Below are 16,177 nucleotides of genomic sequence, written 5' to 3'. Positions count from 1 at the left end.
TCTCTTAAGAAAGCTGAATGCGGGGCGCCTTAATGTCCTTTTGAACGCCGCTAAGTCATTCCTTGACTCCCGCGGGCAAGCGAGCGCGCTGAGATGCTTGCCGCTTTTTTCATTTGGCTGTACCGAGACACAGTTAAGACACAGGCGAGGGCTTGCACAGACAAAGAACACATAGAAAAAAATTGGCAGTGGCTTAGCTCGGCTATGCCAGGATATGCGTAGCGAAAGCTAAAGCATAGCATGGTTAGCCTTGGTTAATCTTGATTGCAAGTACAGGTTAGTCTGGTTGCCTAGCTATGCTGCAGCGTTTAGCCAGTCGTTTCGGCGCGCTGTTCGTCTGTTTCCTGGGCGATTATTTTCTTCTTCATGTTGTTCCGATGTCGATTCCAGGCCTCCTCCTGCTTATCAGAATTGTCGCCGTCCATACCGCCGTCTTAATTGTGGTTGCAGCGCACGCGAGCTCTCCTTTTCAATTCTCCGACATGTTATCAGGCATGCGACGCAGCTGGCAAAGCAAGCGGAGGCGAACGCAGCGACGAGGAACTCGGTGTGACGAGGAACACGGTGTGACGTCATGTGACTCGTCGGAGCAGGGCCACGACGAAATCGCTAGTTCGCGGCCAGTAAAGCTTTGAGCTTAAAAATCTTTCCCCCAAAAGGACTAAGAAGCTTCCGCATTTCCACATGTAGGCAGTCTCTGCCGAATTATTTTTTGTAACTCAAATTTGTATTGTGTGTTAAGAGGAAGCTTTAGCTCGGATGCTCCTACCTAAATACATGTAAAAGGAGAATTCGTTTTTCTCAGCAACCACTGTACCAAATTTGACGGGGTTCGTTGCATTTAAAAGAAAAAAAACTAAAAATTTAGTGACTTTTTGTTTTGAATTTTCGATTTAGGTTGTCAATCTTTTACTAAAAATTGGCAAAAATCGCAAATTTTCAGAAACCGGAACTATCAAATTTACAACTCCGTAACGGAGCATGAAAAAATTATATCGCAATTCTGTGAATTTATCTGATAGCACATCTAAAGCAGAGAAATTTGACATCTAGACATGAATCTCAAAAAATTTCTTAATATGTAATTACAACTTTTGCATAACCCTCGTAAACAACGCAACAAATTCACGTAAGATGCTAAATGACATATCAAATTTGTCCGCTTTGAATGATCTAATGTATGCAGTGACAGAACCACGATATCTGTTCTTTATTCAGAGCTATGAATTTGTAAACTTCGTGCTTCTATTTTCTTTCAAACTTCTGAATTTTTGAAAATATTTCGAACGAAATTCACGCCCTAAATCAAAATTCCGCTACAAACAGTCACTAGAATTTAACTTTCTCTCTCAAATGCAACAAATTTCATTGAAATCGATCCAGGGGTTATCTCAGAAAAACGTTTTTGCGTTTTTACATGTATTTGAATAGGCCGCGTCGCAGTTGGGCCCGAGCTGAAGCTTCTTCTTAAGCACATAAAATAGAGCTTATATCTGTACCCCATAAACCTTAATCCACACAAGTTCCAATTAGAGGTTACGTTTACAATAATATTATTCTGATAAGTAGAATTATTATTATTATTTAAACAATGCACAGCCCAATTTATGCCAGATACCCTAGAGAGCGTTGCGCCACGTCATTAAGGAACAGCAACAAGCAATAAGGCAGACTGTCTTTTATTCTGGCAAGTGTTTTTGTTCTAGAAGCATCCACTCTGCAGTGGTAATCTGGGATGGCCGAACACAACGCTCCAAGCGAAGAAACGGCGTCCATCGCATTGTTTCCATCGGCTCTTCAAGCGGCCTTTGCCCGTCTTTCTCCTTTCTGGGCACAACATCCCGAAGTCAAGTTCGCTCAAGCTGAAGAACTGTACCGCCTACACCGTGCCACCTCAACATGCTCGCCTTGCCTACGTTCACTTTTCGCTCCCCAGCGACGTCGCGCTGGAAGTGTACGACGTTCTCAACAATTCATCTGCGACAAACGAGTACGACACTCTCAAGGCAGTTGTCCTCAAGCGTACCAAACTGTAAGAACATAGGCGCCTGAAACAGCGAATTGCCGAGGGGAAACTCGGTGGCCGCCGACATACACAACTTCTCCATCATCTGCAAGAAGCGTCCATAAATCAATATCTCTCCAATTTGGATCATTCAGTAAGTGGCACTAAGTATGCGACAAGCGAGTGGCCAATTCTAAGCGTTCGCAAGCACCGGAGCGCCACGCCTCTTGTATCCTGCTTTTCTTCAATGCACTTTGAGAGGGAACATGAGGTAAACAGTCGGCATCTACGGGGCACCGGCCGCTGTCGTAAGCAACGAAGTATTATTGAAGTCGCAAGTCCTACCAAGACAACGGGCCAGAGGCATTTCGCTGTTCAAAAAGCCACCAGAGAGAATAATGGTTGGCAATAATGTTCAAATGGCAGCCGTATAAAAGTGATATCTATGTGTTGACTGCGAAAACAATAGCGAGACATGCAAGTTCAGTGACTATGCTGTCTGCCTTCATCAGGCATTCGCAGCGTGTTGGTGTCCGTCGTGAATTGGACCAACAATTGCACCAACGCTCAGAACACTTGAATCAGTATGCCATTTCGTGAAAGACTTCGGATTAAACTGGCGCATAAGTGACCCAAAGAAGATAAGAAACATCAGCTCCTCGAAAGGAGACTCCAACTGAGCGGTCCACACGTAGGTAGTGTCCATGCGAAGCAGCTATATCATTAGACAAACAAGTTACCGGAAGACGCTCGAACCGTTGTTACATCAGTTTTGTCTTGGTCCTTAAATGTTTTTAGTTTAGGTCCCGCTAACACAGCTGCCGAGTGCATAAGAGCGTTGACTGCCCACAAGAAAGCACGTTCATCGACCGCTTCACCAACGGAACGAGAGACTACCCTATTGTGTTTAGTTGTATTGTTATAGCCTGGCTCGACAAAGCCTCTGCAGGATTCTGTCCGGACGTGTGAAGAACCCACGGGAAGAAACTTTGCTGTCAGGCCAGGAAGAAACATATCTTGAGTCAAAGAAATGACGAAGGTTTGATGCGCCTGAAAATCATCGAGTATGGCGGCTGGCAACATGCTTCGTAGTAGAATATCTCTAGTCCCGCAGACAAGCGTTGCTCCGCATTCATAGAGGAGGTCTGTACCTCAAATAACCCGATGAGTTGCGCGAGCTAATAAAGTGAACTCGATTCTGAAGCTCTTTCCTCCAATCTTAACCAAAACCGAACAAACCCAATGAGATACATTCAGGCTCACGTGGTTAGGTATGCCAAACCACGCCAGTGAGGTGTAAACGGCTGGCCACGTTCATAACGCGGTGCTCCTCCCAGACATTCTCGTGGTGATGACGGTAAGGCAAACGTCCGTGCATATATGCCATCCAAGTGGGAAGTTATGAGAACTTCTGCATACAATGAAGGCTGCTATTCTTCCTTTGCATTACCATGTGCAATTTTCGTACACCCCTCGCGAAGCGCCATTGCCCAGCGTCTATGAAATGAAAGGAGGTCTATACCTGAAATAAGATGATGAGTTTCGCGGACTAATACATTGAACTCGCCTCTGAAGCTCTGTCCTCCAATCGTAACCAAAACCTAACAAACACAAAGAGCAACATTCACGTTCCCAACATTTTTATGCAACACACATTCAGTAAACGGCAGCTGTATCGAGAGTTTTTCATGTTGGTCTACAATTTTCTTATTGACACTTTTCCTTTTATTGTAATACTTGAGAAGTTGATCAAATAGTTAGGACTAATTATATTTTACGCTGAATTCAAAACATAATCTGAGTGACAAAACATCAAGTTTTACTCCACGCACTAAATATGCAAAACAACGTGCACTTCGTATTGTTTCTCATATATCCAGTGACTCCCACTGACCGGTTGCCTTTCTGAAATTGTATTCTGATGTGAGTCTTGCGCAACTAGAGTGCGCCTCAGTAGTTTGGGGCCGAACGTAGAAATCTAATTCTGAGCACACTGAACACGTCCAATATAGATTGATATCTATTTTCAAGCACCACTTTTTTCGTTCTGGGGACCCCTAGTTAAGCTCTCTCAATTATACTTCCACTCATAGCACTAAAATCAAGACGTAATGAATCCGACCTTGTGGTTCCTATACCGGGTTTCAGCAAAATTTGCACGTAGTTTGAGCAAAATTTAAACTTATCCAGATGCCAAGAAGCCGGAATATTTGTTTGCCGTCGCCTGGAGACAGTCACATTATTGTTTGAAATTCAGCGTAATTACGAAATCAGTCGTACGTATTTAATCAACTTAAGCAAGTGTCAATGACAAAATTGTAGAGCAACATCAAAAGCTCTCGATACAGCTTTCTGTTGCTTAATACGTGTTGCGTAAAAATGTTTTTCCAAGCAGGAGATAAGCCCGCGAATACACGCAAAATTGGCGCGCGACTGGCCGCTCGATGCACTTTGCATGTATTCGTAGGCATCCTTCATGCTTGGAAAAACACTCTTATGTAGCTCGTATTGAGCGACAAAAAGCTGCATCGGCAGTTGTTCGAGCTTTAGTACAATATTCTCATTGAGACTTTTAATCTAATTACAATATTTAGGAAGTTGATTAATTCATTATAGCTCACTGTGTGATTAGCCAGTATGCGAAAATCACTCGAGTATCTTCAAACGACGGCAAACACCATTGTCTTTGGTCTGCCCACTTACGGTGCATTTGCATGTTTTAAGGCTCGCCACAAGTTACGTGGGACACCCCATATAAGGTGGTCAATGGCGTTATACAGTGTCCAACGCTTCTTGATCGTGTGTGCATAGTGACAAAGTACACCACGCAGCGATCAGTGTTTCCTGCGCGGCCTTGTTCCACTACACACTGTTTTATGACTTTACCCCAAACACATGTAGTGATTGTTATACCTGTATTGGCGTATTTCAGCGTTAATTTACTGTGTTTTGTATATATGTAGATAATCATGTTTTATGGTTAACTCCCTTTTACGCCCGCTTCCTCGTTTTCTCTTTCCAGATTTGCTTTACTATCTCAAATTGTTTTGTCGACCACATTCGTCTTCACTGCACATTTTGCCTTGCGCATTGCTTTTAAGTGCACCAATACGAAGGCTTAGCTGTTCCTGGAGACTATAATAAATATTTCATTGATTGTGTTATTATTATTATTATTATTATTATTATTATTATTATTATTATTATTATTATTATTATTATTATTATTCACACTGTCTCAGTTCCGTTAAGCAACTGGCTACAGATGGTGCTCTATATATCGCTGCTTGTGTCATCGCTGAATTTCCATATGTGGAGGGAAAAATATACAATAAATTTAATGTGGTAGTTGCATTGTTTTTCCGCCATCTATGTAATGCTCATTTGAATTTTATGTTGATATTTATTTACCTGTGTGTATCGGGTAGCGCCCGGTCATGAGAGCCGCACGAGAAGGCGAACAAAGAGGCTGGTAGTAGAGGCGGTCAAAACGAACGCCGTTCCAGGCAAGAGCGTCGATGTTGGGAGTTCGAATCTGGTGGCTTCCGTGGTAACTGACATCGTTCCAGCCCTGGCAAGTGTCAACGGCAATAACAACAAAACTTGGAAATTACTCGGAATTGTAATACCTGAGTGCAAACATAAATGATGAAAGTATACGCAATAAGGCAGGTACTGCCTGGTACACATACGTGTATGCCTGACGCCCACTACTCATTTGTGCATAATCATCGGATTGTCTACACGATTCCACACCTGCTGATGCATACGTTATAATATTTGCTACGGCACACTTACAGTTGTATAGTTGTACAGTTGTACATACTTATTTGTATAGCATACTTGCAGTTGTCATTAAAGGTACAAGTATTTTATGCCCACCCTACTCAGCCATTGTTGATATCCTGTAAGGGGCTTCGTGAAACTACATTTTTTAAAGCACTATATAGATAAATTCATCGCCTAAGTGTCGTCCTACCGTACAGAACAGAGCCATACGACATTTCACAGCCACGGAAGATAAACCTCACCAGGTCATCGGCGAGTATGAAAATGATGTGCGGCTGCTTGCGCCTTGAAGGCCACATGACGCCCAACGCTACGAGCACAATCACAATAGCCAGCGCCGACGTAGACCGGAGCCAGCAACGCTGATCAGCCACATGCGATCGCGTGCGCACTGTCTGCTGAGATGTACCACTCCCCACCACAGTTTGCTTGAGCCCGCATTGAAGCCCGAGCTCGCGTGGACATTTCCAGTTACGCTTTTTCCATTGGTGAATGACTTTCACAGTCTGCGCTACGAAGGAACCATAGTAATCCGTAGCGGGCTGGCTGTTTATATCGAAACGTTTCGGCGCCATTCTACATCGACTAGACCATGTCGCACAACGCAAAGTGCCTGCAAGCTGCGCGGAATCGCTCTTCTGGAATGAATGGCACATTTCATACGCACAGCTACTCGGCGCCAGGCAGGAAACAGCTGTGCATTGAGCTAGGAGAACAGTGTAGTGGAACGAGAAAAGGAGAGAGTGGAATTTTGTCTGCTTTTATCATGAACGATATACATGACACACAGCTGGATCTTGCCAGTGCTATACAAAAACGGCGTAAAGTGGGATTCGAAACAGCTGAGGAACTCTGGCGGCGTCGACAGAAGCTTAAAAATGCCACTAAATGGGCTACTCACTGAGAATAACTTCGCAGAGCGATATTAGCAAACTTATAATACTACTCAAAAAAATTTATTGGGATAGCAACTATACCGAGACTCCAGGCGTAATTCTGTCGACGCCGTCGCCGTGACATTCCTTAGTGAGTACAAGGGCGATAGCACGTCGCCGCGCACACTACGCTGTATGTGCGAGTGAAATAGTGTGAGAGGAGCCTACGATCGCGGCTCCATCTCGTCCGCGCGAAGCAGAGGAAAGCGACGAGGAAGCGCGCCGACTTCCGTCGCGCGTGGGGTACTAGACTGCGAGTTACCGGGTGAGGGAAGAGAGGGGGTGGCGGCGTTCTACTTCGGTTGGAACTGCGTATGTGGCGGTTGGGCGCGGTCGCTCGGCCGTATCTTGACAGCGATCTGCGTTGGGGGCTCAGTCTAGGTGCGTCGACGGCTCGTAGTTTTGTGCGGGATGTGTGTTCTCGGTGCTCATTTTGCGTAGGAGCGATACACAGCACGAATGTCACTTCTCTCGCTGCTGCCGTCGTGCTTCTTAATTCCAGCGTTTTGACAGCGAGTGTCCTCGATCATCGAGTGTGATGTGTCCGTGTTTGCTATGCGCGCCCACACCATGCTTGTTCATTTCGCTGGCAAGCGAATCTTTACACGTTGATACGGCCAATAAAAGCACAATCCTTACTTCGTATGGCGGTCTGCTAATTTGCTATCGCAATCGATGCATCGCCTTTCAGTCGAAACTGTTACTTTATATTACCAAATAATATTTTTCTCGCCGGCAACTCCAAGTAACTAGTGACAAAGCGATCGGCGGTCAGCCATCTTTTATCTTTTCGAAACTGGGCACTCTCCGCCTATTCCAAAAAAAAATCAGTTTTGATTCGCATATTAATGCATCTTTCACGCATACACATGGTCACATTGACGTGGTGAGTTTTCTAGTTTTCTTTTTTTTTCGATGTCGCGTAACAGAAAGGCGAAGTAAGTTAAGGGCGAGATAATTGTGACCTATATCGCTGGGCTAATAGCGAAAAAAAAACACGTAGAATGACAAATATTTATTTCTTTTTTCTTGGGCAATTATACCTATCCCTTTAAACAGACGTCAAGTTTTGGCGGCTTTTGTGATCTCCTGTGGCAGAGAGGCAAAGTGGCTGAGGTTCAAGTAAAGTATGACCAATCGTGGAGGGCTGATTGCTGAACTAGAAACTGTTTGAAATAGTTTTACCTTATAGCGACCCTGACCGAATTTCACGCTCCGTATTGTACTGAAATCGGGAGCCCGTGGGTGCATTGTAATGGAATACAGATAGGCGCATTCTAGAAGAACATTACTGCCCATGAAGTTTTTTACAGTTTCCACAAGACCGACGAGATTCGTGCAGAAAAAAAAATTATTGCGTACGAAACTCCTGATTATGCATGAAAGCTCTATCAAAAGTAATGCTTTCTATAATGCAGTTGCAGAACTCTTTCATACGGAAGACAATCAAACATTGAAATAAAAAATGCAAACGCCCGCGACGGGAAAGGCAAGACTGCAGCAATGCCCACGCGGCGCATATTTGCGTGCAAGTACTAAGAGGAAGTACACTTCATCGTTCAAAAATTGCGGCAGAACCGATCTGACGATGACTGTCGACAGTAATGCGCTAGCACAATTATTATAATGACACAACGTATTGGCACCATCAAAACGAGTTATGTATGAGGCATGTACTACAGCGGTACTCCTTACTTTTGCTTCCCTAAGCACACTCAGTGTCATCTAGAGCTGCTACCACGAAGCAACGGCAAATGATCTCCGCAATGCATGGCGCGCCGGTGCGTGCGAACGCTGATAAATGCGTCGTACCGCTACACGACTCCTCTCTGACACTTTTTTTATGGACACGCTGTGTCATCTAGTGGTTCTGCTGAGAAGTCCGCGCGTGACCTCCGAGAATTGTTTCCTTCCTTGGCCACACACTCAGTGGCACATACTCAGTGACCCTAAGTTGGTGAGACCTTCACTGAAGAGCGGCAAATACTTGTGGATAAATCGCGCAGCTCGCTAAAGCATTCGCGTGAAAGCTGTTTGTAGGGCCTCGCATGGAGGGGAGCCTGTAGAAGTCAGGCAAAAGTAAAAGTACATTATTTATAACTGTGTCAGCTGGTGCCTGGAGCGCCGCCGAACTAAAGCGCAAGGGTATGCAGCGCGAGTCTGCGCGTCTCTGCTGCTGCGTCGATGGCGCTTCCTTGCCTGAGGTGCAGTCACTACTGTGACTTCCGTACCCAGAGAGGAGGCAGTATCGACAGCCGAGGGAGCCCACGAGAAGCGTCGTGTGCAACAATTGGTCGTGCTGGGGCGTGCGCCCCTTGTACAAGGTAGTAGGTCGAGTGGACGGGGTTGTAGTTAGGGCAAGGATCGCTTGCTTGTACTGACGGGTCGTTCAAGCGAAATGGCGTCTGGTTGTCCATCAATGGAAATTACAAACGTGTTGCTGGGGTGTTCTAGCACTCGGTAAGGAATCAGGTAATGGAGTAGAAGGTGCTTACGATGGGCAGACTGTCGCTCAAAGACGTGTTGCCGCCCGAAGGTTCCAAGGAACGTAGGGCACTCGAGGTACAGGTACTCAAATTGGAATTGGATGGACGGATTGGAGCATGGTACACAAACACGCAACGCAATCTGTAATGGAGGGCAGCGCAGCTGTAACTTCCAAGTCGCAGGAATACCGTGTCCAAAACAAGCACGGCATTTTAGTAGCTTAAGACAGCTTTCAACGCCTTGCGCAAGCCAAGGAGGCCAGGGTAATGTTCTGAACCCATTCTGAAGTGGGCTGTTCACCCGTGAGCGTAATTTTCAGGTGATGGTAAAACGATGAGCGAGTTTAATAGATTGTGGATGAGAGGCTATCGTACGTAGTCTCGTAGCACCATTAAGACGAAGAGGCTGGCGGTAGGTTCGAGAGTTCGCTGAATGCAGGCGTTCCACCCGGCTGTTGTGGTTGTGGACAAGGTTTGAGTAGTTGCTGACTCATTTTTGATTGTTTACTATTTTGCTAGTATTAGTGTTGCTTAGCAAGTATATTTTGTGCCAATCATGCAGATTCGAGAGATGCCGTTTTATTTACTCTCCATATAAAAAATTGCAAAGATACATGATTATGCTTGAGGTATAAATTCATAAAATTTACAAGTAATTAAATGTTCGCAAAAGCGGAATCCTTGGCCTTTTCACTACGGATCCGATTGCAATCTGAATATGTCATAAAGAAGAACCCATACGCCAGCTTTAGTCTCTTAAATATTTGGGAATAATTTATGATGGAAAACTTAGCTGGAGCCCACACATAGAAAATTTATCATCTATGGCACAATCTGCTTAAGGTTTACTGCACAAATTTAGCAACCGAAAATATGGTTGCTCAATACCGAAAATACAGTGGTGGATACTATGGTAATTGAGCATATCACAGTGGATGAAATTATAGCAGTTGTTAAAGGACTAAGAACTAAGGCAGCTGGGCTTGACCAAATACCTGTTAAGCTAATTAAGGACAACATTCACATATTAGCGGGTCCCCTCCTTCACCTATTTAATCAGTCCCTTGATTTCGAAATATGCCCTTCAGAATTACAAATAGCAAAAGTAATTCCGAATTATAAGGACGGAGATCTCTCTAATTCATAAAGTTATCGGCCGATTTCAATTAATAGCGTTATCAACACAGTGTTTGAAAAGATACTCTCTTTGCACACAAACAAATTCATATCTAAATACAATATACTGAGCCCCCACCAACACTGCTTCAGGCCTCAGAAATCCACTTCTTCCGCTGTTTTCACCCTGACGCACCCACTTATTACGGCTCTCCAGCATAATAAAATTGCAGTCGTTGTCTATCTCGACATAAAGAAGGCCTTCGATACAGTTGACCATCAGGAATTACTGAACGACATTAACAATCTAGGGTTTAGGTGCAAAATCCTGAATCTGCTTCGACGCTACCTCAGTAACCGCAAGCAGCAAGTAACACTTAAAAATTATACGTCTACCTTACAAACTGTACTAACTGGTGTGCCACAGGGTTCCGTTTTTCGGCCCATGCTTTTCTCACTTTACATAAATGATTTCCCAGTAACGCTTAGGCATTCACAGGCTTTCATGTATGCTGACGACGCCGCTCTTCTATTCACAGGAGACAGTCTGCTCGATATATTCAGGATAAAATAAATGCAGAGTTAGATAATGTTTTTAAGTGGTTTACGTCCAATGAACTGACCCTTAATCTTAGTAAGACTAAGTATACAGTTTTTCATTCCAGGAAGAAAAAGTTCAATACTGAAATACTGGACATATCATTATGAGGCACAAAACTACAACAAGTTGTCTCCTACAAATATTTAGGCACTCTCTTTGATTCAGACATGCACTGGAAAACTAACATTAAACACCTTTGTTCCAAACTTGCTTACGGATGTTATATTCTTCTTAAGGGTCGTGAATGTTTCGGATATCCTGTCCTACGTATTCTGTACTTCTCCTTCATTCAGAGTCACTTATCATATTGTATTGACTAATGGGTAAACACTTTTATAACTTACTATGAACCTGTATTCCGCCTGCAAAAACGCGCATTAAGAATTATCACCTCTTCTAGGTGTACACAATCCAGTACGTACTTGTACGGCTCATTGCATGTGTTGCCTGTCCATGCATTGTATGAATTGAAAATTGCTGAGGTAATTCATAGCATTACCGAAAACAATAATCCACTTCCAATTACCTTGTTTAAAATCCCGTTACGAAATACAAGAGCTGCAAGTAATCGGTGTTTTAATTTGCCCCCATGTCATAATCTGTACGGGAAAAGGCTCGTGGAATTTAACGGCTTACTTATTTGGAATTCTCTGCCAATACATATAAAAGAAGCCCGTAACTTTAGGTCTACTGTGAGAAAACACTTTTTTGAAAAATACTGTCGATAAAAGGACACTTCTTTATATTTACATTCCTGTCTAAGTTGTACATGTCAATTGCTCAAGTTGTGCATGTCAATGTCATTGTTAAGTATTATGTCTCTTCTGTTGCTCGCGCGCGTTAAGGATAAAAGAACACTGAGTTATATTTACCTTCGTGTCTGAGTTATCTATGTTAATATTACTATTATGTTTTATGTCTGCTGCTTTTGTGTGCTCGCGTGCTGCGTTTTATATCCTAAGTTCACTATGGACCCGGGACTAGCCAATGGCTATAGGTCCAGTAATGCTTTCGTATTTTGTAAAATATGTTGTAAATAAAGAATGAATGAATGAATTAATGAATGAATGAATGAACAACGTAAGGACTAGCTAGCTCCGATAATGATATACAAAATGTACATGCGCCCAGCTAGAATTCGGGTGTGCATTGTTCTCAAGCAGCCTTGCTTTTAAAACAAAGCCTCTGGTTCTTTTGGAACGTGAAGGCCTGCGCCGGTGTCTGGGACTCCCTAGGTACGTGACAAATAATGTTCTTTATCAGGATTGTGCCTGCCAATATGGCCCTGTGCATACCGCACCTTAACGATACAACCATTTCTAAGATTTCACAACTTCTCACTTAGATGATCTGAATATGCCTTCATCAATGATCCAAACTCCTGATTGCTCATTGGACACGTTTTCCCACTCCACAGATTGTTCTTGCACAAAAGCAATTAAATAGCCTAAATGTGAACATTCGAGACGTAATTCTACATATGACTCAAATCAGAATATTGCTACAGGATAGTATTTCCAATGACGAAGAGCCGAGCAGTAAGAAGACGACGACGACGATTGGAAGCTAGCGCGGGCTGTTGCCTCTTGGCCAACTGCGGCGTATTGCCTTGTAGATATACTCGTAAATAGCTTTTCGTCGGTGTCTTCCTACGTAACATATCTGGTGGAGGTGGCGTTCCCTGTACCTCGTCACGGAGCTTCGCAGTGGACGGTACGTCGAGCGTTCCTTCATGGCTCCCGGCGACGACAACTCGACTCCGCCGGCTCCGACACCTGCGTCCACTTCGACGACCTACATCACTCTTCCCGCTCCCCGTGATCCTGGCGTATTCTCGGGAAAAGATGGGGAAGACGTCGAGGACTGGATCAGCCTGTACGAACGCGTGAGCCGCAATAACCGGTGGGATCCTACTATCACCCTCACCAACGTAGTCTTTTACCTAGGTGGCACACCTCGAGTTTGGTATCGGACGCACGAAGAAGAGCTCACCAGTTGGGATTCGCTTAAGCAAAAGCTCCGAGACTTGTTCGGCAACCCCTACGATCACCAACTTGCCGCGCAGAAGGCGCTTTCCGGTCGTGTGCAGACGTCAACGGAGGCCTGCGTCACGTACATTCAGGACGTCTTGGCTCTAGCTATACCGCAAAGTTGACGCACACATGACTGAGTCCGACAAGGTCTCCCACATCCTCAAAGGCATTGCCGATGACGCCTTCAACTTCCCCGTATTTAACAACGTGGCGACGGTGGATGCAGTCACAAAAGAGTGCCGCGGCCTGGAACTCGCTAAAAGCCGACGTATCGACCAGCAGTTTGCCCGTCTGCCCAACAACCCAGCGACATCTTCCTGTGCCGACACTCCTCATCCCAACAACACTGGCGATGTTACCAGGATTGTTCGGCGTGACATCGAGGCCGCCTATCCGGCTGCCTTCGACTCCAGCCCCTCCAATCCACCTGCAGTCACTGTTTCTCTGATCCAGGCAGTTGTCCGCCAGGAGTTCGCCAACATGGGTATTCACACCATCTGCTCGGCCCATCGCCCTGATACCCACCCGGCTTCTTCGATTCCGCCCCGTCCCGCACCTTCTTACCCACCACGTTTCCGCAACCCCTCTGAATGGCGCACTGCAGACGACAAGCCAATTTGTTTTCGCTGCCATCGAATTGGGCACATTTCTCGGCACTGTCGCAGTCGCTGGAGTTCCCCGAACCAATCTACATATACTGCCTACTCTCGCCCCATAGGTGGCCTTTCTCGTCGCTATGCTGCCCGCTCAAATAATGCCGCCACCGATTCTCCTGCGCAGAACCGCCCCTATTCTCGTCCGCCTTCGCCCCAATGACGACAATCTCGCTCCCCCCAGCCCCCTCGCTCTTATTTTCCGAATCCCTTCGGACGCCGCTCTCAGCCGGAAAACGCTGCATTGCTCCCTACGCTGCCAAATCCTCTCCTGACGTTGCCCACTCATCTGAACCTTCTTGATGTGCAAGTCGACGGTGTTCCTGTATCTGCTCTCATAGACATTGGGGCGAATTGTCGGTAATGAGCGCTGACCTTCGTAACCGGCTGAGGAAAATAATCACGCCTGCCACGACGCCTGTTGTCCGTATCGCCGATGGCGGAACAGCCCCTGTAATTGGTATGTGTGCCGCCCGCTTCTCCTTCGCCGATCGCTCCACTACCGTGCTATTTACAGTCATCGCTCACTGTCACCACGACATCATCCTCGGCTTTGACTTCCTCTCCGCACATTCTGCTCTCATCCATTACTCCGCCAGTACTCACCTGCCAGTTCTGGATCTCGCTGAACAACACCCTACTCGCCTCAGTTCCGTCGACTTCGTTCGCTTTCCACCTTCGGCACTGACTTACGTTGACTTCGTTTCATCCCCACTAGTCCCCGACAGTCACTACATCGCGGCTCCTATGCAAGACGTCCTCCTTACACACGAGATCACAGTACCTCATACAGTTTTATCTATTACGGCGAATTGCGTCTGCCTGCCAATGGTCAATTTTGGCTTGACGATACAAGTGCTGCCACGCGGGATGTCTCTGGCCCAAATTTGCTCATTTGAGGATCACTCTGTAGCATCGATTTCAGTAGACGACAATTCAGCCGATCCTCCTCTACCATCGCAGTCGGCAACTTCTACCATCGCCAACTTACAGAAAATGATTGCATCCGACATGCGGTCCGAGCACGCTCGTGCGCTCTACCGCGTTCTGATTTCCTACCAAGATATTTTTGACTTTAACGATCGTCCTTTGGCCCAAGCAGCAGCTGTTAAACATCGCATTAATACCGGCGTTGACCCTCCTATTCATCGCCGCCCGTATCGAGTATCACCAGCTGAGCGTCAAGTTATTCACACCGAAGTTCGCAAAATGCTTGCCAAGAACATTATTGAACCGTCATGTAGTCCATGGGCGTCACCTGCTGTGCTGGTAAAAAGAAGGATGGCTCATGGCGCTTTTGCGTGGATTATCGGCACCTTAACAGGGTTACCAAAAAGGACGTGTATCCCCTACCACGGATTGATGACGCCCTTGACTGCGTCCACGGTGCTCGCTATTTCTCCTCTATTGACCTTCGCTCCGGCTATTGGAAGATTGCCGTGGACCATCTCGACCGCGGGAAGACTGCCTTTGTAACACCCGACGGTCTTTATAAATTCAAAGTGATGCCGTTCGGTCTATGTAACGCTCCTGCCACTTTTGAACGCATGATGGACTCCCTTCTTCACGGTTTCAAATGGTCCACGTGCCTGTGCTACTTGGACGACGTTATAGTATTCTCCCCAACATTCGCTACGCACATCGAGCGCCTCTCAGCAGTCCTGGACGTTTTTCGGCGAGCCGGTCTGCAACTCAACGCATCGAAGTGCCAATTCGGCCGTCACCAGATTACCGTTCTTGGACATCTCGTTGACGCGAACGGAGTGCAACCGGACCCAGGCAGGATCCATGCTGTCACGCACTTCCCTGTTCCGAAGTGTGTCGAGGATGTGCGCAGCTTCATCGGCCTTTGCTCGTACTTCCGTCGTTTCGTGAAATATTTCGCCGCCAAAGCACGACCACTACCGAGCTTTTGAAAAAAGACACCCCTTTCCAATGGGGCGATAACGAGGCCTCTGCATTCTCGCTTCTAATCGACCTTCTCACAACGCCTCCCGTTCTGGCCCATTTCGATCCTTCTGCGCCTACCGAAGTCCGCACTGATGCGAGCGGTCACGGAATTGGCGCAATACTGGCACAACGCCAGCGTGGCCACGACCGTGTTATCGCTTACGCCAGCAGGCTCCTCTCGCCCGCGGAGCGCAACTATTCCATCACTGAGCGTGAGTGTCTGGCCCTAGTTTGAGTGGTTGCGAAGTTCCGCCCATACTTATATGGCAGGCCCTTTTCCGTTGTCACAGTCCATCACGCACTTTGCTGGTTATGCTCATTGAAAGACCCTACAGGAAGACTTGGTAGCTGGGCCTTACGCCTCCAAGTATATTCGTTCTCTGTCACCTGCAAATCTGGCCGACTACACAAGGACGCTGACTGCCTGTCTCGCTACCCGGTAGACGAGCCTGACGACGCCGACAGTAGTACCACCGACGGCATTTTCTCTGTGTCTGCTTTCGCTAACATCGCCGATGAGCAGTACCGAGACCTATCGCTGCGAGTACTCATCGAGCGTCTGCGCTCTACACCTACCGACACATCCGTTCGCCGATATGTCCTCCATGG

The 16,177-nt window shown here is 46.2% G+C and overlaps 1 protein-coding gene across 2 annotated transcripts in view; it reads right to left on the bottom strand.

The window, feature by feature from the left end:
• LOC142571001 (arylsulfatase B-like) overlaps positions 1–6,397 on the bottom strand; it is an 82,009-nt gene extending 75,612 nt beyond the window's left edge. For both annotated transcript variants that reach the window (XM_075679297.1, XM_075679298.1), the window contains exons 1-2: positions 6,037–6,397; positions 5,417–5,576 (exon numbers count right to left, since the gene is read on the bottom strand). In XM_075679297.1, the coding sequence (XP_075535412.1) occupies positions 5,417–5,576; positions 6,037–6,369 (493 nt within the window). In that variant the 5' untranslated portion in view covers positions 6,370–6,397. The remainder of the gene's footprint in view (positions 1–5,416; positions 5,577–6,036) is intronic.
• Between the last annotated feature and the right edge of the window lie 9,780 nt (positions 6,398–16,177).

Source organism: Dermacentor variabilis, chromosome 2 (genome assembly GCF_050947875.1).
Source record: "Dermacentor variabilis isolate Ectoservices chromosome 2, ASM5094787v1, whole genome shotgun sequence".
In the NCBI taxonomy this organism is placed as follows: domain Eukaryota; kingdom Metazoa; phylum Arthropoda; class Arachnida; order Ixodida; family Ixodidae; genus Dermacentor; species Dermacentor variabilis.
This window is presented reverse-complemented; position numbering and strand designations above follow the sequence as displayed.